General features: G+C 33.6%; 1 protein-coding gene across 2 annotated transcripts in view; it reads left to right on the top strand.

The window, feature by feature from the left end:
• LOC145276965 (protein O-linked-mannose beta-1,2-N-acetylglucosaminyltransferase 1-like) overlaps positions 1–16,154 on the top strand; it is a 260,297-nt gene extending 244,143 nt beyond the window's left edge. For both annotated transcript variants that reach the window (XM_080128508.1, XM_080128507.1), the window contains 2 exons: positions 8,682–8,810; positions 13,711–16,154. In XM_080128508.1, coding sequence (XP_079984634.1) covers positions 8,682–8,810; positions 13,711–13,828 — 247 coding nt within the window. In that variant the 3' untranslated portion in view covers positions 13,829–16,154. The remainder of the gene's footprint in view (positions 1–8,681; positions 8,811–13,710) is intronic.
• The last annotated feature ends 11,722 nt before the right edge of the window (positions 16,155–27,876 follow it).

The raw sequence follows: 27,876 nt of genomic DNA, 5'->3' as shown, positions 1-27,876 counted from the left end.
ACTAGAATTTTTGTCGTGAGTAAGGCAGATATTCCTGGAAATATTTGCAAGTAGTTTTCGCAGTGTAAATATACATGATACCTATACCTATTGTGCTTATTATATATCTACAGTACAATGGACACTGTTTCTTTTAAAAGTATTAATACATTTACTAATACATTAAAATAAACTCTGCTCTTTAGACTCCAGGTCTAATTTCCTCTATAATATATATATATATATATATATATATATATATATATCTAAGAACATCTGTTCATATGAACTCAGATTGCTGCCAGAACAAACACACAATGTTAAATCTTCTATGAATTTTCTTTTTCCTGACATTATATTTTGCCAACCTTATCTTGACTAAAGCTGGAATTCGTTATCCCCCCACTCCTTATAGGCAAAATACGGTTTCACTCTTATATTCCAAGTAAACTAGCGGGAAAAAAAAGCCTTTGCAAAGCAAATCCCAAAAGTTTCAGAAAAATTGACTTATTTTTTTTCCACACTAGAAGATACAATTTTATTTAAGTAATATACTTAATATCTACAATCACTATAAACTCACTTGTATTGAATATGGGGCTTCCTTGCTATCTATAACAAACCATGGAATATAGTTTACCTTACTTTCAATTATATATGTACATGAAATATACAGTGATTTTAGATACATCACTATGACTTTCTGAATAGATACACAATTCTTTATGCCTGACCTAATTGACTGTCGTTAACTATGAATTCCGACGCGCCATGTAGTCTTATTACGGTAGAAAAAACCCTCTCTTGCATGCTACGTATATCTAATATATTCATTTCCTCCAAGACGACTGTCATTGCCTGATTTGCATGTTAAATAAATAAAAAAGAAAAAAGAAATGAATTTTTTTTTCTCCATAACTAAATTTTACTTAACTATAAATTCTAAAAATTAATTCTACTCTAAGTTAATCCTTTCCTAAAAACTAAGTCTACCCTACTCCCCAAGCTGCTACTAACACTCATACATTACACACGCTTAATTTAAAGTCATTCTGTAACGTGTTATCCTATTCCTAAACCAACATATAAATAAATAAAATTAAAAAAAAATTTTTTTCTAAATTTAAAGGAAAAATATTAAACCATATCTTAACTCTTTCCAACTAATCTGTTGCAAATATAGTTGCTTCCACTGCATGAACTTTTACTCACCCCCTCCTCCAGTAACAATGTAATAGCAATGTCCCGTAATCACTTTGAGGAGTGTAATTCCTCAGTAGACATAACATTTACATACTAACATTAACTACCCACAAGGAGTCACAGAAATACCTGGATTAGGACCCAGGCGCAGGATAAACCCTCTCGGTGCTGATGGACTTGTAGATCTTCTTAGGAGAAGGAAAATTCTGAAGCTAAACCTAAGGAGAGGGAGGCACCTCCATTCTTGGATGACATCCTTCCTAGAGCTGGTGACTCAAACAAATTACAGGTCTACAAACCTAAACTGCTTAAGGAGTAGAAAGGCACTGTCTATCACCCGGCTTCCATACTCCTTCTTTGTCTATTAGCCAGGCGTAGACCAGGCATAGAGATCAAAGCACAGGGATTCGACAGAAACACTCAGTGGTCAATCTTGTTTACTGACTAGGGCAATGAACGCCGATTTCCCCCTTTCCCGACACATCCCATCCCCCTCTAAACTGGGCAGTTTAGAGTGCTTGAACATCATAATGCCAGTACAAGTAGATTGGGTTGACCATCGTCTGATGGGTTGAGGTACCGGATTGACAGTTCCTGGCTGCTGTTCCCGACTGGTAGTACAGGTGCCCTAACTCTTTGGTAGCACTTAGAACGGCTGCTCCATCAACAGTTGAATAATATCTGGATCTTTGTAGTGCCATGTCGCTCATGGAAAGGGACCCTGCACTCATCCCCGGTGGGCTTTCCTGAGGCCACAGTCCTAGTAGATGGAAGGTCAGCTGATGCTCTACTTGTGTTGCATGCCTAGTGTTCTTCATAACCACTTGTTCAGCACCCCTTACCTAAACTGAAACTTACAAAAAAAAAAAAAAATGACAGTACAATCTAAAATTACGCTTAAACCAGGACAAAACTCAAAGAAAATCAAACTGCGTCCTCCCGTTAGGCTTGCATTTACTAACATCCGTGGGCTTAGAACTAATTTAAATGATGTTGAAGCATTTTTCCTAACAAACATCCTGGATATCTTAGCACTAAGTGAGACTAACCTACACTCCTCCATCCCCTCTAACTACTTTAATATGCCCGGATATCTCTCACTCTACCGTAAGGACTCTGACAGACATATGCACGGGCTTGGAATCTATATTCGAAACACCCTCCCCCTAACTAGAGAAAGAAAACTAGAATCGAACGATCAAGCCTTTATGTGCTTTAGACTTAACATGCAACATAATATTAGTTACTTTTATTTTCTCCACCACTCTCCCTTGACCCAGGACTGTACCCTAATAAACAAAGTCTCTGACATCATAGATACAACATTTTCCCTTGACACTAGTGCACAAGTTCATGTAATTTTTGACTTCAATGTTCACCACAGTAACTGGCTTGGATTCTCTAATTACACAGACGCAGCTGGTACCACAATACATAGCTTCTCTATATCTCATTCCCTATCACAGACGGTTACGTTTCCAACCCGTTTCCCTGACCAGCAAGAACAACACGCATCACTTTTAAATCTGTTTCTGACCACAGTTCCTAATGATTGTGTTATCAACGCCCACAGCCCACCTGGGAATGCTGATCATGTAGTGATAATAGTTGAAATCACCCTAAACTCTAAAGCCAAAACGGAAGAGTCATTGCTCAAAACGAGATATTATAAAAAGGCCGGCTGGTGAGCCATCAGGGATCTCATTAGAGACGCCCCATGGCGAAATATCTTTTCACTTCCTGCTGAACAGTGCGCAAATGAGACCACTGAATGGTTCAAAACAGCAATTGGAGCACATGTCCCCACACGGAAATTTTATAGCAAGCCTCACTCTCCCCAATGGTTTACTTCCACATGTGCAGCTGCCATCGTGCAAAAGCAGCATGCGTACCACAAATTTAACTGACATAAATCCAGTTCAAACAGACAGAAGTATATAGAAGCCAGAAGTAACTGTAAGAAAGAAATAGCGACAGCTAAGAGAGAATTTACTGACACCACCCCAAAACGCATCGAAGCTCAGAAATTAGGAACGCGTGATTTCTAGAAAATCTACAACAGTGTAGTAAATAATGGGCAATCAACAATTCCCCCATTTTCCAACAATCATGAAGTTGTTTGCTCAGCAACCGAGAAGGCTAACATGCTTGCCAGTCGGTTTGCCTTCAACTTTACACTAGACCCTGCAAACCACACTCTCTCAGACTTTCCTTTGCGGACAGATGGCACACTTGACAATGTGAAAATTACCTCTTCTCAGGTGCATGCTATTATAAAAAATCTTGACACTGCAAAAGCATGTGGACCTGATCTCATCCCGGCTGTGCTATTAAAAAAGTGCTCCGCCAAAGTAGCTCCAGTTCTCTCCAAACTTTACAACAAATGCCTTAATGAATCTTGCTTTCCTGCCTGCTGGAAAACTGCTTCTATGGTACTAGTTTTCAAGAATTCTGGCGAAAGAACTGACCCAGCAAATTACTGACCTATTAGCCTCCTCCTACTTTTTGCCAAAATATTTGAGTCCATAATTAACCATGCTCTAGTCCATCACCTTACAGATGCTGAACTTCTTACCGACCAACAATATGGATTTAGACAAGCCCGTTCCACAGCAGAAATCCTCACTGTAATCTCTGAGCGTATATACCATTCACTTGACAAAGCAGGGGAGGGTAGAGCGGTAGCTCTAGATATGTCTAAGGCTTTTGACAGGGTATGGCACAAAGTTCTTCTTAGGAAAATCAGATCATACGGTATCACTGGAAGAATACTTAACATAATTAAATCCTTCTTATATAAGAGTAAAATCCAGGTTGTCTTCGATGGCCGTACATCTAAACAATATGATATTAATGCGAACATACCTCAGGGTTCTATCGTTGGACCTCTATTATTCCTAATATTCATAAATGACCTCCCTGACAAAATTGTCTGTGAGATGGGTATATATGCTGATGACACCACGCTCTATAACAGACACGACAGGAAAACAAATTAACACATATCTAAAGAAATGGCAGAAACACAAGATGACCTCCAATCTGTAGTGGAATGGGGACAAAAATGGATGATCACATCCAATGCTGCCAAGACTAAACTTGTTTCCTTCAATAACTACAAGAAACCATCTCTACCACCAATAGCAATGGCAAAAGACTCTTTATCTGAAAGCACATCTTTTAAACTCCTCGGCCTAACGTTCACAGGAAACATGAGTTGGAACAATTACATTGAGAGCATTGCTAGGACCGCTGCGAAAAAGGTAGCTTCTCTCTACCGTGCTAGAAAGCTACTGACCCCTGAAAGTATCTTGTACCTCTATAAGGCCACCATTCGCCCATGTATGGAGTATTGTTGTCATATTTGGGCCAGTGCATCTGCTACTAGTCTCTCACTCCTAGACAAGGTTCAAAAGAGTCGCAAACCTAATAGGTCCTGAACTATCATTCAAGCTTCAGCCTCTGTCCCATTGATGCAATGTAGCATTCCTCTGCCTGTTCTACAAGTACTTTAACGGGGAATGTTCCGACGAGTTGCAAACACTTGTACCCCCTCTACATAAATACCCCCGACAAACCCGACAAGCAGTAAAATCCCACCCCTTCACAGTTGAGATTCCTAGATGTAAGAGAGCCTTCTACTCCAGTAGTTTCTTCCCCAGAACCGCTAGACTTTGGAACTCCCTGCCTGGTTCCTGCTTCTCCAACTGTACTGACATGCAGAAGTTCAAATGTAACGTGAACCGACATCTTGCTGCCCAACTCCCCACCATGTAACCCTGTAGCCTATGTCCCTAATAGTAGCCCCCTACATCAAAGTGGCAATGTGCCTTGTTAGAGGTGAAAATGTAAAAAAAAAAAAAAAAAAAATTCAAAATAGCTACTCATCAGACGGCCAAATACACTATTTATACATATATGAATACATTCATAATCTTAAGTTTTAGAAAACAAGCAGTTGCACATTTTTGATAGCCTTTATATTTAGTAATTATCACATTTTCGTATCTCTACTTTTTAAATGATGTTTCAACCTATTTTGATACTGATTAATCTTTTGTATGCTTTTTAATTTAATATTATTTTTCTTCCCCAATTTATTTATTTAATTGATTTATTTCTAAATACTAATCGACCTTTTTAGTTTCTACTTTATACTTGTATGCTCAATTATTTCTTCCACAATCTACGATAGTTTCATACAAACTTTGTTTACATTCTACAAACTACTGATTAATTTATGCTCAACATTTTATTTCTTGAGAAAGAATTGTGCTTAAAAGGTTAATTTATATATTATTTATTGAAATTTATTTTTATCCCATACTGGATATGCCAGTAATTTAAATTATATCTTTTCAATTCTCATTATATCCAAGTATTTTATCTTCCACTTCCTTATCATTTGTAAAATCTACACTTTCCAAGGCTGCTGCGAAGAAGGTGGAGCTTCTCTATCATGCTAGAAAGCTACTAATGCCTGAAAGTATCCTATACCTTTATAAGGCCACCATTCGCCCATGTATGGAGTACTGTTGTCACATTTTGGGCTGATGCATCTGCTACTTGTCTCTCAATCCTGGGCAGGGTTCAAAAGAGAGTCGCTAACCTGATAGGTCCTGAACTCTTATCTAAGCTTCAGCTTCTGTCCCATCGACGAAATATTGCATCCCTCTGCCTGTTCTGCAAGTATATTTATGGTGAATGCTCTGACGAACTACAAGCACTTATACGCCTTCGATAAACCTGACAAGCAGCTAAATCCACCACTGAGATCCCATAGGTGTAAGAAGTTTTCTATTCCAATAGTTTCTTCCCAGGATTCTGCTTTCTCAACTGTATTAACATACAGAAATTCAAGTGTAATATGAACAGACATCTTGCTGCTCATCTCCCTTCATAATATCCCTGCAACTTATGTCCTCGAGAGTAGCCCACTACTTCAAAGTGGCACTGTACCTTGTTTGGGGTGAAAATTGAATTAAAAAAAAAAAAAAACTCTATTCAGTCAATTTTTACCAATTTATCATTTATCAAAATTCCAAGCATTAATATTTTAATATTTAGACTTAAGTATTTATAAATCACCTTTGTTCAATTTCAAACTTATAATTCTAACATTATGTTCTTTATAACAATCTCAGTCCAAACTTCTCACTTAGTTTTCTTTATATTTTGATTAAACTATTCTATCCTAATCTTTGTGTTAATGAAAAAATACCTATGGATTTATTCAGCTTGCTGCAGTAATGGAACATGAACATCTGTGTTACTATATTTTCTATATTACTATTACTAATCTGTACTCGTGTGTTGATCAATGTTGAAGTAAATAATGAAAATATATAGAAAATTAATTTTATATCACCTTATGATATATACGTTTGAACTTTGAAAACCATTGCTGTTTATCTGCTTACCACTGTAGAAAGGTAGACATGAAGGATGTACTCTGACTGAAGAAAAGCTGCCAACAGAACAATCAACATTTCTCATTAGGAATCAATCAATTAGCACTAAAACAAACCCCCACCTCTCAAAGGTAATGTCTGGAAAGGTGTACTTTCTAAGATTCAATCGAACTATAGCTCAATTTAAAAAAAATATATATATTATTAGAGCTTTCTGTTAATTTAAATATTAATTCATTATTAACACTATTATTCTTAATATTTTGTATTAAATAATTGTATAATGTTTAAATGATATATATACACACACTATTATAAAAAAAAGTCAATTTGTGTGTGTGCGAGTTCCTTTCTCATAGTTTCCAAAATGGCTGAACCTATCTTTTACAAATTTCACACAAAACTAATTTATATGTCTGGCAGTGTTCTTAGATATGTTTTGTACAGAAATTCATTCGATAAATATCAAAAATCAGAAAACCCGATCTTAAAAATAGCTTTTCTCTCTTATACATAAAATAGATAAAACATAATAATTTTTACAGGGAAATATTTTACATTACACCAGCCAAGGGAGATAATAAAATCAAATCATTTTTTCTTAAAAATAAAAACAAAACAAATAAAAAACAGATTTATTGTCATCTGTGTATATAGCTCAGTGGTAGAGCATTCGGTTACAGATCGAATGATCCCCTATTCAAGCCCGGGTGTACCTCACCATTTTGTTTTAATTTTTTCTTATTAATGAGTTCAATTTACTATAAAAGAAGTGTAACCATTTAAAATCGCCGCAAATCATTTCTTTGTTTGTATATTTTAAAACTAAACATTAATCTGAAGTGACTCTTCCAGGGCATTCATCGTCAAGCCCAAATATCAGCTGGCGTAATATTGTAAACAAGCACAGACAGGATTTGATGGACGACATTATTATTTATTTATTTATTTATTTCCAGATTATTCTCATCTTCTAGTTGTTGTTGGACAACAACTATGGAAGGCAGTAATTATTGAGGATACAGCTAAAAAACTCAGAATTTCTATCATGTTGTGGTTTACCATCTGACGAAGGCCAGAGGAATAGTTAACCGAAACGTTGTGAAACAATGAGGATAATAGTCCGCAGATAAATAAATAAATAAATATATAAATTACTCATTTGAAAAGGATTCCAATAATAAAAAAAAATTACATTATCATTATCTTTTTAAAATTTTTTTTTCAAATTAGTCCATCCGCTAGGCAAATTATTCCTTGTAATATATGATATTCAGTAGAGGATTGATTTTATAATAATACATATGTAATCTGCATAAATTTAAATATCATGTTTAAGCGTATTATACAACTGGGCAACGTTGGGCATCCACCTAGTATATATATATATATATATATATATATATATATATATAATATTTTGTATTAAACTCTCTTCGTAATCTCGTTTCATTTTATTTATTTAATCTATCACGGTGATATTTCCAGATGCAATCTTTTAAATCTCTACGATATTTTAACTTTTTGACATAATCCACTAGGCTAGTTTACTCTAATTTATTTTTTTCTCTCATAAAATGTATATATGTACATAAACATCTAATTTACATAAGGAAAACATGCTGCTCTCCCCCATCATTATATATAGCCCTAAATCTTCCGACTCTCTCGTCAATGACCATCCCTCTTGAAAAAGCTTGCATAAATCTGGCGAAACGTTGAGTATTCAGGTCCTTCCACCTCCATTCTATTTCATATCGTCGGATTTAATCTAGCTCAACCATCATATATATATATATATATATATATATATATATATATATATATATATTGGATTAATGAATGGTATAGATAAAAATTTAAATTTAACTAATTTGATCCAGCATCTATATTTAATTACTCTTTGAAAAAGAATATATGAACATCTAAAATTTAAAAAAAAAACACTTAAAGAAATGTGATGTAGTTTCTGTTTCAGGCACTAAATCGCAATCATTGATTATTTATTCTGGGTTTATTTTTTCTGTTTTTTTTTTTTTTTTACTTTATAAATTTTATTTCCAAACTTTATTGCTCTATCTTTTGCAGAAACTATGTTATTTATTATGAACAATCCAGCGCTAAAGACTTCACAGTTCTGGGAAACATTGCCAAGTGTTTTGGCTTCTTTACACACGTGGACTACAAACCAAAAGGTCTGCACAAAGGATTGCTGAGGTAATACTGCTTGCTAACTCACACAACTATTTAAAAGTGTCATTTTGTTTTTTACATGGGATTAGAGCCTTTAAAAAATGGCAAATGGGATAAGTATTTTTCACACTTTAAGTATGGAATAATAATAATCTCTTAACAAATCGTTCATAGAAACCAAACTTACGGTCTATAAAAAATGAAGGAATAATAGAAAGAGATTTGACACATATTTGATAACATTATGTAAGGTTAATTTGAACATTTTAGAAAACCAAATAATGTTATAAAATAATAGCAGGCCATCCGATGTATCTCCATTGTAAGATACGCTTAAATATGATATTTTAATTCATGCAAATCATGTATTTATTATTAGAGACATTTCACTATCGATTATTATATTAAACCTTAATATATAATAGTGAGATCAAAACTAAAAAATATATATATGACTTAGGTGGCATGAGCTAGAATCGAAACCAAAATGTACAACTCTCCATCCTCATTCCTTGGCCTCTGAGCCACACTCATGTGCATATATTTATATATCATCCCTTTTTTAAAAGATGGAATTTCCCAATTGTTGAAGACAAGATTCAAGCAGGCAAGGACAACTGGAAGGTCTATAGAGTTTTATAATTATATAGATTTTATTGTATGATTAAAATCATTTTTTTTTTTTTCTGAAACTTTCGATGTAAGACACTTTTTTCAAAGACCCGTCCTAGGGTAAGTAAAGTATTCTTTTGCTTGAAATAGTAAATGATACATAGACATCAAAAATTCCTCTATCCTAAGAATAATGGTATGTTCAAAAGTAACTTCATTTTTCTCATTGTTTTACACGGTTCTGAGCAACCGAATAGTTCTGCTAGTGTCTTATAATAACCAATCATATTCTTGCGTGGAGAAACCCGGATATATTCATTATATATATATAAGTGAGAATGTGTGTGAGTACACTTCTCAACCTATGTATTCAACAAATTTTTAGTCTACTGACTTGAAATTTGGTATATAGGGTATTCAGATACGTGAAAAACTTTTTAACATTTTTTTTTTCATCTTGAAAAAACGGCTGCTAAGAGGTCAAAATTAAAAACTTGATATGTGCGGGAAGGTCATTGATTTTTATTTGTTTGTCAACTGTTTCACGAATGCATATGCATGAATTGTTCACATGACATTACTTATGATAAGAATAAGTAGGTTTGAAAACACTTTTTAAAGGTCATGTCAAGCTGGCCTAATGGTTATTGTATTTGACTCGCTGTCTTTAGGTTTTGGTTTTGATCTCAGCTTAAGTTTTTTGTTTTTTTTTTACTTACATGAAGTGAACTATTTAATACTCACATGCACGTCTCAGTTACTTTCCACTTTTTTTTTTCTTCATGTTTTTAAAGGAATGTAATGTTATGTTTAATACTTACAGTATTTCTCTTTACAATAAATAATAATTCTGCATTTATTAGAATTTAATATTCATGCATATTTTACGACTGGACAATGCCTAGTCTATTATATAAATCTCAAACTTCATTTTATGTGTATGTTTGTTTGCATGTTTGCCAAAAACTATTAACACACACGACGGTTTATGATGAGATTGGTACTATTTTGAAGCTTGATGTCTTGGACGACAAATATCAAAAAATTGGCCCAAAACTTTAATTCCTTCACCCTTAACTCGCCCATTTTTGATAAGGAGGAGTCGCTTTTTTCGTTGACATTTTCACAAGTCATCATCTCTGTTGGATTGACTAAGCTTAACTTCAACACTCTCGACTTCAAGTTTCGCCATGGACGCATCGGCTAAGACATTACTTTTTTTTTTCCTCCTCTGCCTACTACCATTTTTTTTTTTTTTTAACAATAATTCTCTCCACCCGCACTGCCTACTGCTGTTTTGATTCCCTTCCCCCTACTATACCACTTTTTTTTTTCTGGGGTTCCTACACCACCTCAACACACCCAGGCAATACCGAGTACCCCCGCTAGTTATTTCATAAGACACGTTTTTGAAAAGACATTTTGTTTTGTTGTATTTTTTTCTCATCATTTTACTGGTGATGTTATTTGTTAACTAAAGGAATAAAGTTTAATTTTAAGGGGGAAGATTGATATGACAGAGACATGTACCAGGCTTTTGTAGTGATAAACAGACCAGATTGTCTGTACCACCTACTGTTATGGATGACTGAGCGTGTTAGTCCAATGTTATCTTGATTCTTAAAGTGACAGTGAGTTGTCTTTTATATAGAAGCAAATAGGGCATTCACATGTAGAATTCTCAGTATTAAATACTGTTTTGAATCAGCAATGCACATGCATGGATTTGCAAGCTAAATTTTATCAAAAAGACAATGACGCGGTACTCATATTAATGTTACTAGAAGAAAGAGGCTGTTCGGAATTGAATGAAGATCATTACTCTGTATTTTTCACTATGCTCATGCTTTTTAAGTGAATTGTTACACTTTGAACCCACACACTGTCTTATACCAACGCAAAGGAACAAATAAATAAAACATAAATAGAAAAAAAAAATTCAACTCTGCATTTCTTTAAGTGCAAATGAAATGCATTTATTCCTTCAAAACAACGCATTTCTTTATATTTCCAAAGTCTTTTTGAATGCACATACTTTTTAAAAATCTTTATCACTGCCTCCTCACTCTCGATTTTCACACATCCATCTTGCCCGGTATTAATTTGCTTCTCTTCTTGATTTATTTTTTCTCCTTTTCTTGTTATGCTAGCTTGTGCATACTTGTAATTTACATAGTACTTTAACGGCTGCTGCTGCTAATATTTTCATTAGTCAGTTATCCAATAACTGTTGTTATACATTTTTTTTTAAAATTTTTTTTATTACATTTTCACCCCAAACAAGGCACATTGCCACTTTGGTGTAGGGGGCTACTATCAGGGGCAGGAACTACTAGGGCACTATGTTGGGATTTGGGCAGCAAGACGTCGGTTCACGTTACACTTGAACTTCTGCATGTCAGTACAATTAGGGAAGCGGGGACCTGGAATGGAATTCCAGAGTCTAGCAATTCTGGGGAAGAAACTACTGGAGTAGAAAGATCTTTTACATCTAGGGATCTACTGTGTGGGGGTGGGATTTAGCTGCTTGTCGGGTTTGTCGAGGGTGTCTATGTCGTGGGGGCACAAGTGTCTGCAGTTCGTCAGAGCATTCACCATTAAAATACTTGTAGAACAGGCAGAGGGATGCAACGTTTCGTCGATGGGATAGAGGCTGAAGCTTAGATGCCAGTTCAGGGCCTATCAGATTGGCGACTCTCTTTTGAACCTTGTCTAGGAGCGAGAGACTAGCAGCAGATGCACCAGCCCAAATGTGACAACAATACTCCATACATGGGCAAATGGTGGCCTTATAGAGGTACAGGATACTTTCAGGTGTCAGTAGTTTTCTAGCACGGTAGAGAGAATCTACTTTTTTCACAGCGGCCCTGGCAATGTTTTCAATATAATTGTTCCAACTCATGTTTCCTGTGAACGTTAGGCCAAGCAGTTTGAAAGATGTACTCTCAGACAGGGAGTCACTGGCCATTGCTATTGGTGGCAGAAAAGGTTTCTTGTAATTATTGAAGGAAACCAGTTTAGTCTTGGCAGCATTGAATGTGACCATCCATTTATGTCCCCATTCCACTACAGATTGGAGGTCATCTGCTAGTGTTTTTGCCATTTCTTTAGTTATGTATTCATTCGTTTTCCTGTCATGCCTGTTATAGAGTGTGGTGTCATCAGCATATATACCCATCTCAGAGGCAGTTTTGTCGGGGAGGTCATTAATAAATATTAGGAACAACAGAGGTCCAAGGATAGACCCCCTGAGGCACTCCCGCATTTATATCACACATATGAAGGCCAGAGGAATAGTTGGCCGAAACGTCAGTAAACAACAACTAAAGAAAGATGAGGATAATAGTCCACAATGAATAAATGAATAAATAATACTCATCTCAATAAACATTCCAATTGATTAAATAATATGTACCATTTGGTAAGGATCGGACAATGGAAGATCAGATAATAAATAAACGTGGGTTTATAAGACCAAAAAATCCAACCTTGATTGCTGTTCAGATCCTGTGGTGCAGTGGATAAAGACGTTGAATCTCTACAGTTCCAGGTGAGCATTGTCTGAAGATAGCGGTTTCAGTCCTACCCAAAGCCGACCATAGGTTTAGTTGGCCAAAAATATGTTGAGAGGAAAAACAACTATGAGACTGCAATGAGGAGATTCGGAGTTCCTATCCTGACGAAGGCCAGAGGAATAGTTGGCCGAAACGGTGTGAAACAACAACTAAAAAAAAAAAAGATGAGGATAATAGTTGCTGATGTTTTCTTATACACCCTCTGTTACCCTTTTTTTAAATTCATAGACATTTTCCTTGCTTGAACACTTGATGATTTAATAAATTTTGCACATTTTTCAATTTTATTTTAATTATTTCAACATTTCTCGTGTATAAAAGAGAATTTGACATTAAAACAAATATGGTTACATACTTTACAAGCTGAATAAATTAAATATTAGTTTATAGTTTTTTTTTTTTTAATTAATCTTTGTTGTACTGTTTGATTATAATAAAACTAACTTTATATTTGTTTTTTTTTCTCTTAAGTAAATTTGTATCACTTTAGCAAGTAATATAAAATAATTAGTTTAGAAGACTTGAAAAATATATTTATAGAAAAGAAATACCAAAACCAAATTACAGATAACAGTAACTCAACATTTTATTTATTGAATCTGTCTGATATTTTTGTACATTTTAAAAACAAGGTTAATATATGGTTTAATATTTTGGTTTTTATGTTTTTCCATGATGTATTTTCACAGGAAATCATTGCATTTTGTATTACTAAAAGAAAAACTTATTATTTTCAGATTTACCCACCATGGTAATCAAATATTTCTCCTTGGTTCCCAGTCATCTTACTATGAACTGAAACCCTCAAGTGCTGAACCTCTCACGAAAAAATCAACACTTCCAGTGGTTGCCTAGTCAATTCGATGTCTGCTGCCATATCCGAGATAATTGAAGTTGCAATGTGTTTTGATATTTTGAAAGAGTTTTAGGCAAGATTTAATCATCTTTATTCAATTGTCTGAACCGTTTTCCAAAGTGCTGCAAGTGCAGACTTGGCTGATTGCAAAAGAATTGGTTTAAACACAAAATGCACAGTGAAGAGTTGATTTTATATTCAACCAAGTTTTCATTTCCAATACGTCAATATGGAAAGCAACTTATAACGGTTGCTAAGAATTTAAAAGATTTTTGTATTGAAATTTTTTAACATTTTTTAGTCCTCGACAAATGTGATCTCTTTCATATCACTCTTTTTTTCTTCCGACTATTATCTACAATATTTCTGTTTCTGTTATGTTTTGCAAGCAATAGTGATTTTTTTTACTTCATATAGTCAACCACTCAGCAAATCTCAGAAGTCACTGAAGGATGCCGGTTAATGGTTACTGTAATGGAAATTTGATAATTTATTTTAGAGGATCGCTCTTCAAGAACCTGTTCATGTTGTACTTGAAAACGATCATGCCATAGACAGCCAGGAAGCAGCTTTGTGGAAAAAAAGCTCTGATCATGGATTTTTTTGCTTAGATTTCGGCACAAATAGAGAGCAAGAGAAGATGCTGATAGTTATTGTAGCTAGTTGGGTGTTTGCCACAAAATACTTACCGTTGGGAGGGCATACAGTGAAGCTCAGTCAAGCACTTGCCGTGAACATAATAGATGAGAGAGAGGTTGGCAACGTCACTTCTATGAGACAGTGGAAGGACAAAAAAGATGGATAGCCCTCACAAGATGCCAAAGTTTGTTTTATGCCCTCTCAAGGCAGGAGAGGATGCTCTGAGCAGCTCCTTCCCATCCTAGGACATATTTGGCTCTTATACAGTTAGAGCATTGCATTGGCAGTAAAATGATCTAACCATTTTCTTGGCGAGTTTGGCAACGGTTCCATTTCAGATCATAAATGAAGGTCAGTCCCAGAAGCTTGTCAAAGCATAATGCTTCCCCAAGACGAGAACCATCCATTTCATTTAGGGGTGGGGGTCAGAGCGTTGATGATTGAAAGAAAGAAGCTTGGTTTTAGATGGATTAAAATTAACTAGGCATCCTTTTCCCCATTGTACCATGTGCTCAAGGTCAGAAAAGAGAGAAACAGAGAGATCTGGGTAATTGTCGCTTTGAAATGTTGCCATACACAGTAGTGTTATCTGCACAAATTTCTATGTATGCAAACATTACTTATATGAAATGGTGAAGTGGAATGCAGTGTTCAAGTTTTACTAAAACTACTGTTTGATTTTCACTATTAAACTTGAGAAAGTTATGAATTAAACTCTAATCTCGTTCCATTCTCAGCTATAGTTGGCTTGTCTATTGTATAAAAGAATGTTTTCTCTGCTAAACATTGTGGGAATATCTCTCATTATGTTTATAGCAGGTGCTTGACTGAACTTTAATCTTTGACTTTCTCTCCCTGCAAAATATCCTCAACAAATACTGGTCTACCAGCTTGACAACCATTGTCAATAATTTACCTAACTTTCTATTTGTGCTTAAAAACGAAAATTCTATGAACATAGTTTATTTCTTAGAACTGCCCGACTGTGAAACAATACTGCAGAGATGTTTTCCAACTGAAATAAAAACAACTTCTTATATAATCAAATCCTACCAATTTCCGGTAGTAATGATCATCACGGTGTTGTCTCAATGACTTCCTGATACTCATTATCTTTATCCTTGAGTGGCATTTGAGTCTTGATAAAGTGTTGATTTGTAATAAAAAATGACATACATTCTGCAAAGAACTGATATATTCTTTTTCGGCATTGCCTCAGAAAAAATATGGGAATATTTTATTTTTTTTATATTCATTCTGTTGTCAGAAAGGGGGCGAGTTCAACTTGTAGAGAAATCTTTTGAATTTTATTTATAATTAATGAATAAAAAAGAGAATTAGAAGGAAAGGTAGAGAGAGCTAGAGGAAGAGAGAAGTTTTAAAAGAATGGAATAGAAGCAGAAAGAGGCGGGGGGGGGAAGTAGGGAAGGAGATGGAAGAGTAGCAAGAGGGGAAATGTTATGGAGAGGGATAGCACAGAGAGAGAAATTTAAAAGAAAAATGTTGGATAGACATTTTAGCTCATCTATTTTGTTGTTCATGCTCCTGTACAATACCTGTTTGCCATGGTGACATTTAAAGATAGAAAAAGCATCACTGTAAAAAAAAAAAAAAAACACACCGGAAGAAGACCAAAGAGCATTTCTACTAAATATTGTAGAGATAGGAATATCAAGAAGAAAACAATGTAAATAATGAAAACACTTGTGTTCAAACAAAAAACATGAATGTGTCCTGTGAACGGATACTGTTCAGGGAATTTTTACTTGGATTTACTTTTACTTTTCTTGGACAGATCTTCTATATTAGGTTGTTGTAAAAATAATGTCGTTTTTTTATCAGATATATATACATTAAAAACAACATTATTTTTGCACCAACCTAATATATATATAACAGTCTAACCATCTATCTTAGGAATAATTTCTACCAAAGTTTTTATATAAGCATTGTATAGTATGTAGTTAAATAGAATTGTAGAAGGCGGTACAATGCAGAAGTAACGCCTTCTACAATTCTATTTAACTACATACTATACAATGCTTCAGGCAAACTACACCCACCTCTTATATATATGAAATGCATGGGTTCTGTCTCGTTTTGAGAAACAATGCATACCCACTGTAATGTAATTGTGAAGCCACAGTTGACCAATCTCAACCATACCTCTTCTGAATAGGCCATGTTTTTTTTAGCTGGCAACGAGAAACTAGGAGAGAGTTCATACTGGTATTCTTAAATGGTCACCCGTTTTAGTACTGACCAAACCTAATGTTGCTTAACTTTCCTGATCTATTTTCAACCAATGTGTTAACATGAGTATATATGATTTCTTTAATCTTTGAAAACTATCAAACAGTAAATTTTCCAGTAAAAACTAAATGAAATTTATTCATGAAATTCATTTTAATATTTTTTATTTTCTGCTAAATAAAACAAACTGTTTTTACTCTTAATTTTCATAAATATAGATTTCATTAATGAATAAATGTTTAAATATGGAAAAAACACATGAAATAAAAGATTCGAGTATATATATATATATATATATATATATATATATATATATATATATATATATATATATATAATCTGTTTATTGTACAAACATTATTGGTTACATATGTGCATACATGTTTCAGTGGAGTCCCAATTCAAGTATAACACCTCATCTGACCAAAAAAAGAATCGCTGATCTGATGAGGTATATGTAACTAATAGTGTTTGCATAATAAACAGACTATATACAAGCTCTGTCCTGAATTGAGCACTCTTTGATAATCACATGAGTTTCATTAGATTTACATCTAGGAAACCAATCGATGCAACCATTATATATATATATATATATATATATATATATTTGTGCCCAAAATATGTATATACCCTTTGAAGTCATTAATTTAGACTTGTAAACAAGATGGATTGAAGAGAAATAACATGCATTTAAAAAGTTTGTTGTAACCCACTTTCATATCATAAGGAAATGCACCTACATTTCCATCCAGACTTCAGTACATTCTTCTTCTATTGCTACTTTGAATTTAACAAGTATTTCATGTTTTTTTTTCTGACAACTTTGTTTTTAAAAACTCTCACAAAAAAAACAAGTGTTTCTAATCTCATCATCTATGTGGGAATTCAACTCTCCTTCTTCCAATCTATCTGTTTTGCATGTTTTCATTTAGATAAGCTCTCAATTTTCGGAGTTGCACAATCTATATACATTATTTTGGGACACCATGTATCCATATTAAGTTGGGACAACCTATATATATATATATATATATATATATAATATTGTTAACCTCATTGTATACCGTTTTCATTTAATGGGTTGAAACTGTGTAGATAAAAACAATCCCTGTTAAATACCAGTAAAGCAATGGATCTATGTTATAGTAGCAGAGTATATATATATTACAAGATTTTGTTTAAATTCAAAGACTTACATTTTTTTATAACTTTCGTTTATTTCACTGTGGAACTTCTCATTACAGCCATTTTGAAACGGCTGTAATGAGGAGTTCCACAGTGAAATAAACAAGTTATAAAAAAATGTAAGTCTGGATTTCAACAAGATCTTGTAATATATATATATATTAGGTTGATCAAATGTCCACTTTTAAATTGAAAATAGGACACAAAATCTGAGCAAACCTTTTGGTCAGCTACTAATACATGTATAAATTCATTTCATTTGTGTAAAAAACAAAATCAAAACTAAACAACGAGAAAGTTTAGTGTTTCATATCATCTTATTAAGTATTGAACTTTGAAGTAATCATTCTATGTTGAACTGAATAAAATCTGAAACATGTCTCTTGTATATATATATATGTAATGTCTTGATATGAATAGGTTTTATTGAATTTTGTTGAAGAGAGAAAAAAGATTGGAGAAGGCTCAAAATTAAATCAAAAACATTTTGATTTCTACTTTATTTTCTATAATACTGCTGCGACACTCTCATCCATAAAAAAATTGTAAAAAAATAAAACGCAACATGAAAAATAAAGAAATCAGAAAAATAATTGTTTTTGTTAATTTCTTATTAAAATTACTTTTAATACAGATATATCTTATTATTTTCTTATTTCTTTTTTGTTTTGCATTTTTTTCTCTTTTTTTATGAATTAAACGTATAAACTAGATTATCAATACAGAATTAGCATGGACACTCTTTGTTTTTTTTCTTCATCTATATATTAATAGGATAGCGTGTGTGTTATTTATTTTGTGTGTCACGCTTACATCCGAGTGACTGTCGTTTAATTGTTATGGACTTCCATTTCTTCTAATAAATAATTTTACCAAGAATTCTTCATCAGTTTTTGTTTCAGTTCTGATTATACCTATTTACTATGCCTCCCCACGGGACAGAGTTAGACACCAGGGTCGTTTTTTTAACGTGGAGAAAAGGTACAAAAATAAAAATTGTCTCAGTCGTGAAGGATTTCTCCTCCGCCGAAAGAGAACAAGAAATGGAAGTGCAGCATCTGAAGAACAGATACTATACTTTGATCTTGACCAAAAGGCCAAGTCTGATTATAGCTGCTAGCACTTAAGTCATTTTTTTTTTTTATATATATATATATAAATAATTGTACCAAGAATTTTTCATAAGATTTGGTTTTGGTTTCGATTATAGCTGAAGGAATTCAAGTTTATATATATATATATATATATATATATATATAATTCATTAGTTTTGATTTCAATTCAAGCTGATGCACTCGGGTCATATGGATATATTTTTTTATTTTTGAAATTGCAACTTTATAATATATAAAAATCGATAGAACATTAACTCTATAATAATATATACGAAATCTGCAAGAATTAAAATATCATATTTAAGCATACTTTATGACTGGGCTACACCAGGCGTCCATGCTAGCTTAGATAAATACTTTTGCAGTTTTAACAAAAGAGTCACAATAATATCAGAGCGTCTCCATTTACACTGAACATCTACAGAATGGCAACATAAATATATTACATATGAATGAGTCCCCCCCATGGAATTTCGACAGGTCCCGCTAATTTGAATTAAGATTTTAGAAAGGTCCAAATACTGTGAATTTTGAACGCGGATTTCCTCAGTTTGAGTCAATATCTACTTCAACATGCCACTTCTCAAAAGACAAAGTGAATACATTGTTGTAAGCGTGTATCCGTAAAGCATATCAGATCAATGTGAGGATATATGAAAATAACTCCTGGTTAGTGAAGTTTGAGGACATGCATTGCATGGAGAGAAATGATATAAGAATGATATAATCGATATATAAGGTGAGTTTAAAGATAGCCTTAGTTCTGATGACCTCTGAGCAAGATTAATGAATGAAAGAGGGTATGAAAGGGAAGGGAGGATGAATAAGCTTGTGATTATGCTTATGGAAAACCTTTAACAGGATGTTAGATTCTGCACTGGCTGCCAAGCTGTTGCCCATGTTGTATTACTGCAGAGTTGTGTTCCTGTGCTCTGATGACTTCGATGGTATGAACATGTTAGAAGAATGCATGAGAGAGTTACATCAAACAGTTGAGATAGCAGTTTCAATTGGCAGGGAAAGGTCATGATAAAGATGGGCAAGCGATAAAAACGGATGAAAGAGAAAGAGTGATAAATACGTATCCATAGATAAGCTTGTTTGGAAGTAAATTTCTAGAAGCCAATATCTTCAGATAGCCTGATCTGGTAGCACCAGTATATTGTACGTAGTTCTTTCACAATTATATGATCCTCCCATGTTAGAAGAATGCATGAGAGAGTTACATCAAATAATTGAGATAGCAGTTTCAATTGGCAGGGGAAGGTCATGATAAAGATGGGCAAGCGATAAAAACAGATGAAAGAGAAAGAGTGATAAATAAAGACGTAGCCATAGATAAGCTTGTTTGGAAGTCAATTTCTAAAAGCTGTTCAACACATGTTAACATGTAAAATAGATATTAAATAAAATAATAAGCATGAACTCAAACATGAGCGAAAATAAAACAATGTTTAAAAAACATAAATAATAGAAAATTACTTGAACAGTGCAAAACAATTTATTTTACTTTTGCTATATATTGTTTGAGTTGGTTTAGTTGTTTTACGGCATATCAACCCTTTTCGGGTTTTTTAATGCCGAATCTAATTATTTTAGAAATCGTATTCAGGTTGCATTCAGTTATTTTTTAGAAGGTTTTTATTCTTCAAGCTTTTTGTATCTTCAATCGATAGTTTGTAGTGTTTGATTTGATTGTTTAAAGTGGATTTTATCATTTTTGTTCCCTGCCCTGCAGAACATGAATGAGTTTTGCAATAATAGAGAGAAAAGAGTTACAGTATTAAAGTTAGGAAACCAGTCAAAAAGTGGGGGAGATTGAAAGAAAAGGAGGAAATGGGAAGAAGGAAAAGGTTGGTTGTTTTGTTTTACGGCATATCAACCCTTTTCAGGTTATTTAATGCCGAATCTGGTGATTTTGAAGAACGATTTTTTAATATAGTATATTTGTTTTTTAAGTCGTATTCTATTTAACCCATAGTTGGGACCCTAAGAGGTACTTCCACTCCGGGTCAGAGTGGACCTGGGAGCAATGGCAATTAAAGGGTGGCTCCACACTCCCTAAGGCCTGCAAACTGGGGCCTCACCATCGGATATAGTTTAAGGTCATATCCAGGACCAGAAGGAAAAGGAGGGAAAAGGGTTGTTTTTGGTTTTGCAGAACATAATTAAGTTTTTCAAAAAGAAGTAGAAAAACAAAAAAAAGCATCAATATTAGGTGCATTTCATCTCCCGAAGCCAATATCTTCAGATAGCCTGATCTGGTAGCACCAGTATATTGTACGTAGTTCTTTCACAATTATATGATCCTCCCAGTTGAAGGAAAAGTGACAATGTTCAAAGTTAACATGAAAGGATTCTGTAAGTATTAGGCTTAGTTTTGTCTCGATAAATACAGTCGTCTTAAATGTATTGATGGATTCCAAAATCTTGATAGGATGATAGCATTAAGTATTTTAAAGGTTCTTGTAATTTAAGGTGAATCATCAAACTAGGCTAATCATCACCTTCATTGACAAGGCATTTTCACTGGAAAAGTGACGTCATGCTAGTGGTACAAGTTGAAGTATTAACCTGTCGATAATGAATGAGAGCTTTAAAAAAGAAATATAAAAATATTGAAATGACATTAGAAAAGAGAAAAATAAGAAACATTTTATATTAGCACTGAACTTTATTCATTACTAGCAGGTGCGCCCGGTCGTAAAATATGATTAAATATAGTATTTTAATTTGGTATTTATAATTATAAAGTCAATTATTATATATCATATTTCATCCAGTATATATAGTCATGATTTCAAAGTAAAAAAAAATGATTTGAATGCCATTAGTTAGAATCGAAACTGATACCAAAACATTGTTTCATGATTGAAACTATGTCTACAAGTTAAGCAAAGACAGAAATTTATTCGTACTCAATATGGGTAGACTCTGGAAAGAAGTGTGAATTCTTTTGAATACAAGCTGGTTTCCAGGACAACAATGTTTTCGATAAACAAGATGTAAACAAAGGCGGTCGGACGGGGGCACAGTTTATAATTATATAGATTAATTAAAAAAAGAAAAGAAAACAAGAATTAATTTTAAAAAAAAGTTTTGTTTTGTTTGTATGCTAAAAGTAAAACATCGCATTGCTTCATCGATTTTACAGACTAAAATTTGTTTATTTTGATTTGTGGTCGATTTGCAAACAGTTTTATTTACATATTTATTCAAATATAAACATAGAAAGTCTAGCAATGCCGATTATATATATATATATTCATTATATGTGTGTATATATATATATATATATATATATATATATACAGCACTGTTTTGTTTTATTACAACTCATCAGTGTGGCTAGACTAGCACCTTTCCTCAGCCAGCGATTGAACCTACAACCATCGCATTGATATTCGGCACTTTTAATCACTGGCCTTTCGAGTTGGTGCTTGTGAACGATGTCTTTAAATGTCCATTAAATAAACATTCGACCAGCACTTTTACAGTGCTCAAACTGTTTGTAAATAAACAAACAAAAACAATGTAAAATAAAAGATGAAAAATAAGTTATATATAACTTTATTGTATAATCAGAACAAAGTGAAAAATAGCCCTCTTTAGTCCATAGTGTTTCGATACCTAATGATATATTTATTATAACATCATATTTCTGTCTGTTTATTCACAATTTGATTAATAGATACAAAAGGTAGACTGTTTCACAAATAGATTTTAATACTGAAAACGAACTTTTATATATATTTTATTCATGCATGATTTCTATATATATACTATTTATTAATAAAGAATCAACATTCAAGAGGTTATTTCATTTGCATATTACATTAAAGAAAATCTGCTACAATAACACTGCAACAAATTTGAATTGAAAAAAAGTACAAGACATATAAGACCTGTTTCGGTGTAAGAAAAGTATGCTGATTCCAAATCTGACATTTATTTCTCTGGATTAGGTACCATTTTCATGTACTTTATTATTAATTATTTTGAAATAAAAACACCGAATTCACCAGTTTAAACAACATTTGTCCTCTTAACTCTCTTGTGTAGAGTGTCATCATCCTTTTTTAAATTCCAGCAGTAGTCTACCAACATACCAGTGTTCCATTTTCCTTTAAAACGTTTTTCTATTAATGAAATATCTTGATGGAACCTTTCGCCATGTTCATCACTCACATGGCCAAGATTCTCAGCAAAAAAATCCAAATGAGAGTGGAGCACATGAACTTTTAGAGACATGTTACATCCCATATCATGAAAATGATGCAATAGATCATTCACAACTTGCACATAGTCTTCTGAACGATGTTTTCCCAGGAAGTTATCACAAACTTTCTTGAATGACTCAAAGGCACATTTTTCTTTTCTCGTGAGATGTGTGCTAAAAGTTTCATCAAGAACAATTTTTCGAATTTGGGGACCTATGAAGATACCTTCTTTTATTTTAGCTCGACTTAATGAAGGAAACTTTTCTGGAAGATATGCAAATGCCAAGGACTCCTTGTCTAGTGCTTTCACAAACTGCTTGAACAAACCGAGTTTAATATGCAAAGGTGGTAAATGGATTCTATCACTTAGCAGAAGTGGTTTGTGTTTGATGTTATGTTTTCCTTGCTCAATTTCATCTCTAGCAGGCCAGTGCTTGCGTACGTAGTGTTCAGCTCTTGCTCTAGAGTCCCATAAGCACAAGAAGTAACAAAATTTAGTATAGCCTGGCTGAAGGCCAGTGAGCATGGCTATAACCTTGAAATCTGCACAAACATGCCATTTATGGACTTCATAACGTATGCTTGCTAAAATTGTTTTTAAATTTTCATATGATTCTTTCATGGTTGTGCTGTAAGCTATATGAACAGATGGCAGGGTGTTCCAATTGTGAAGCAAAACAGCTTTTATGCTTTCCTTGGATGCATCTAAGAAAAGTCGCCAGTTGATGTTATCATATTGTATTTCCAGCTGTTCAAAAAGTCCAACAATGTCATTTCAGAAGCATATATCATCTGTCAAAGTGAACAAAACATGCAAGTTTTGTGCACGTTTTCTGTACAATGTTATTTTCACACCTTTTCTAAGAAGATTTCGTTCTTTAAGCCTTGATGCAAGAAGTTCACTTTTGTCTTTGGTTAAATAAAGATCTCTGCATAAGTCATTTAGAGCATCTTGAGAAAATAGTATTGGTTTATTATTGCTTTCTGAATTCGAAAATTCTACTGTTTCATCACTGTAATGTTCATCCCCACTGCTTGAACTCCACATTTCCTGATCAGGGGGTTTTGGTACAGGTAATTCTTTTGAGTGCTCAACTGGGCGCATTGCTGATTGCAAATTTGGGTAAACAATGTGTTTCTTTTTTTTTGCTGTTGTACAGCTCGTATAGTGTTGCTGACAAAAATAGCAATCATTAGAATGATCTTTCTGCGCTCGCCAAATCATTGGCACACCAAACTTCATGTGAACATTCTTTTTTGCATACCATGTGCTCAATGTTTTCACACATGTAAGGCAACAGGCATGAGGAGCCCATGACTTGTCTTGGTCTCCTATATCAAAATGAAAGTACGCCTTGTACAATTTCTTGATATGGCTGGTAATGCTGCGCCTTTCTTTAGCAAATGTTAATTCGCCACATATGTAGCAGAATTTGCTTAGACCATTTTTGCACCGTCTTGAAGTCATCGTCAAAGCCTATACTGCATCTAAAGAATAAAGACAAGAAAAAAAGTAAATTGTTTTATAAAGAAAAATAAGGATTCCATAATGTGAACATGTTAAGCCATTATAAACGCCCACTAGCAAGTTATTAGATTCTTTCGTACATAAAGTAAGGGGTTGATAAAATTTCATTTCTATTTTTTGCATTTAATTTAGTAAATTTTCAGAAAAGAATGTATAAAATGCCCCTTTATGTTTAAAACATTAAAATACACAATAATCCGGTCTTTATTGTAGTTTTTAGTTAAAAAATACTTTATTAAATGGATATCTATTTTTAACCCTCAGATTTTTTCCCGTGCCCTACAAATAAGGTTCTGAGGCAGGTTTTAGCTTCTTTTCCTTGATTTTTTTAGCCTACATTAAAAAATGTCTTTCTTGACGAATACCATGGCTTTTTGGAAGGTGGTGAACACCAAACCATGTGCTACAGCATTATGTTTTTACTTTTGAAAAAATTAGCCCTTGGTCTAGAAAATATTATGCTAACCAAGCTAGCTCTGTCATCTAGCTCTCTTAAATCTGGAAAAATAGCTCATTTCGGCTGACTTTAGCAAATAAATGATTCAAATAAATGATTTAACAAATAATGTACATAATATGTGTATATTAAACTGTGTTTTTCTCTTAAGATTTATAATTTAATACACATAATATGTGACTGCAAAGTCGTCAGTAACCCATTTTTGACGTTTTTACTGAAATTTACGACTGTGGCAATTTTGCACAAATTATACCTAATTCAACAAAAAGAAAGCCAGAAATAAAAGTTCCACGTTACTAGGTATACAAAAATTGCTGCAGATATCCTGTACTTTTTTTAGTGTTGCTTAGCTCTAATTTTTAATGGAAATTTGTAATAAATTTGTTTTAAGTATTCTATTTAGAAATATTATATAAAATTTATTTAATTTATTTTAAATTTAATTTACATGTAATTTTATTTACTTTTAATTATTATTATAACCAATTATTACCAATTATTATTATAACCAACTATTACCAATTATTATTTTAACCAATAGCTGCATTTAAAAACGGAAGTAAGTTTTCATTTAACCTATCAGTTATTTCCATTTCAGTTATGAGACTTTATTCCCCAGTTTGAATTCCATAGATGAAGATGGTTATGTTTTATGCTTCCAGAAATCCAAAATATGGTCAACTTTCAGGAAAATCGTAACAAGCTAAGCTATTTGGTATATCTTAACTAATATGTGACTAAACTCTTCATCTGACAAGATGTTTTTACCTGGCAACGCCGGATATGTACAGTTAGTTGAATTATCAAAAGTTGGCTTAGCTGGTATCCAGGAGGCAGAACATACTGACTATTTTACTTGTCTTCAATCTAAGAAGCATTGATGTTAATTTGGAGCCAGTCCTTTGTCTAATTTCAGAGACTGCAGATGCAAATCTAAAAGGTGAAAGTAGGATGAATAAGCTTTAGATTATGCTTAATACATCACATTCGAAACTTTTTAAAGGAAGGCAGATTCTAAGTTCTTGCCTATGTTGTATTACGTCAGTCTTGTGTCCCTGTGCTTGTATTACAAGTACTTTTACATAATGAATTACCATGCTGAATTTACCACATTTTTACTTATCAATGTAAATACATCCAACCAATTCAACCACCAGATCACCAAAGTTAAGCAACGATGAGCCTGGCCAGTACCAGATGGGTGACCATTTGGGAAGGCTAGGCGCTATATGCCCCTTCTGGGAATGTTGAGCGTAGGGGCCAGCACCCTCAACCTGAAAAGAGAACTCCTCGCTACAAAAGCATCTATAAAATTGTGGATGTCCTCTGCCCTCCCAGGGCTCAAGGCTATGATGATGATGATGAATTTAACCAACAGATGTTGACGTCCTTAGATGCTGGGAAGTTTTCTAATTTAATAGCTTTTCCTCAAACCACGTTCTGTTGGAATTCCCTCCCTGCTCCATTTAATCAACCATGCCAACGTGTGGAAATTTAAATTTAATGTACACAAACACTTTTTAACCCAGACTGCATCTCCATGAATCTGGACTCTTCTCACAGTAAACATGCTTCTGTGGCAATAGACCTTGAGAACAAAATTAATAAAAAAAGAATTACAATAATAAATTAATAGAAGTAATAGTATTGTTTCGGCTTCAGACAGGCAGATAGCAAATCTCTGTTAGTAATAGATGAGAACCGATGAATAATATGATAGTATGGTTACCATATCGCATTAGTGGGAGAATTATGGTAACTTTTATTGTCAAATAATTGCAGCTAGCACCTGGACATAAATAGCCATTGTTTTATGTCAAATTTATATGTAATTATCATATTGTTAAGGAATGTCACTGTTATACATTGGAATCCTACGCCAGTAAGTAGTGATTATGTTAACTAGTATGACTTTTAACAAGGGTTACATAAATACATGTCAGGATAACCTGGCAGCAAACGGAAATATACCTAATGCAGGTGTTGGATGATATTACATAGAAAATTATTAGTTTGGTGCAAAAATAATGTTTTTTTTATATATGTTGAACGTCAAAAAACGACATTATTTTTGCACCAACCTAATATATCACATGTTTGGGTCAGAAAACAATTTCTGACTGTTGGGCTCGGGGGAAATGAGAGAGACGATACATGTTTTAAATATGTACAGACAATCTAAGTTGATATTTTGCCTCTAAACTCTGCCTGTGCATTGATCATGTTGGGGCTAAGTAAGAAAATAAGGAATCAATTAATATGGCCTCTTCTCCAAAGAGCAAACCCCTGAATAAAACTTTTGAAGCCTCAGCAAGTCTCCATTATTTTTCAATACATGTATTTTATTCGTCTTGAGTCAAACAGAAGATCACAACCACATGGAGATCAAAGGCCAACGCATGGAAAAGCAATGATCTGAGAATGAGGACAAGCGACCATGCACACATGTAAAAAGACTTTGTTGATCTCTTTTCTTGATCACTCACTTACGATAACAATATAAGGATTTGAAACGTCGGTAGATATATATGGGTTTATGTGTGTATACATAACTATATATATTTGTACAGTAGAATCCCAGGATAGAGTGGCACGAGGACATGTTTTTTTCATGTTACGATATGGAATATAATGTTTTTCCGGC

Source organism: Euprymna scolopes, chromosome 5, assembly GCF_053919585.1.
Source record: "Euprymna scolopes isolate OS-2025 chromosome 5, ASM5391958v1, whole genome shotgun sequence".
Lineage (NCBI taxonomy): Eukaryota > Metazoa > Mollusca > Cephalopoda > Sepiida > Sepiolidae > Euprymna > Euprymna scolopes.
The sequence above is the reverse complement of the archived record's forward strand: the minus strand, read 5'-3'. Positions and strand labels throughout refer to the sequence as shown.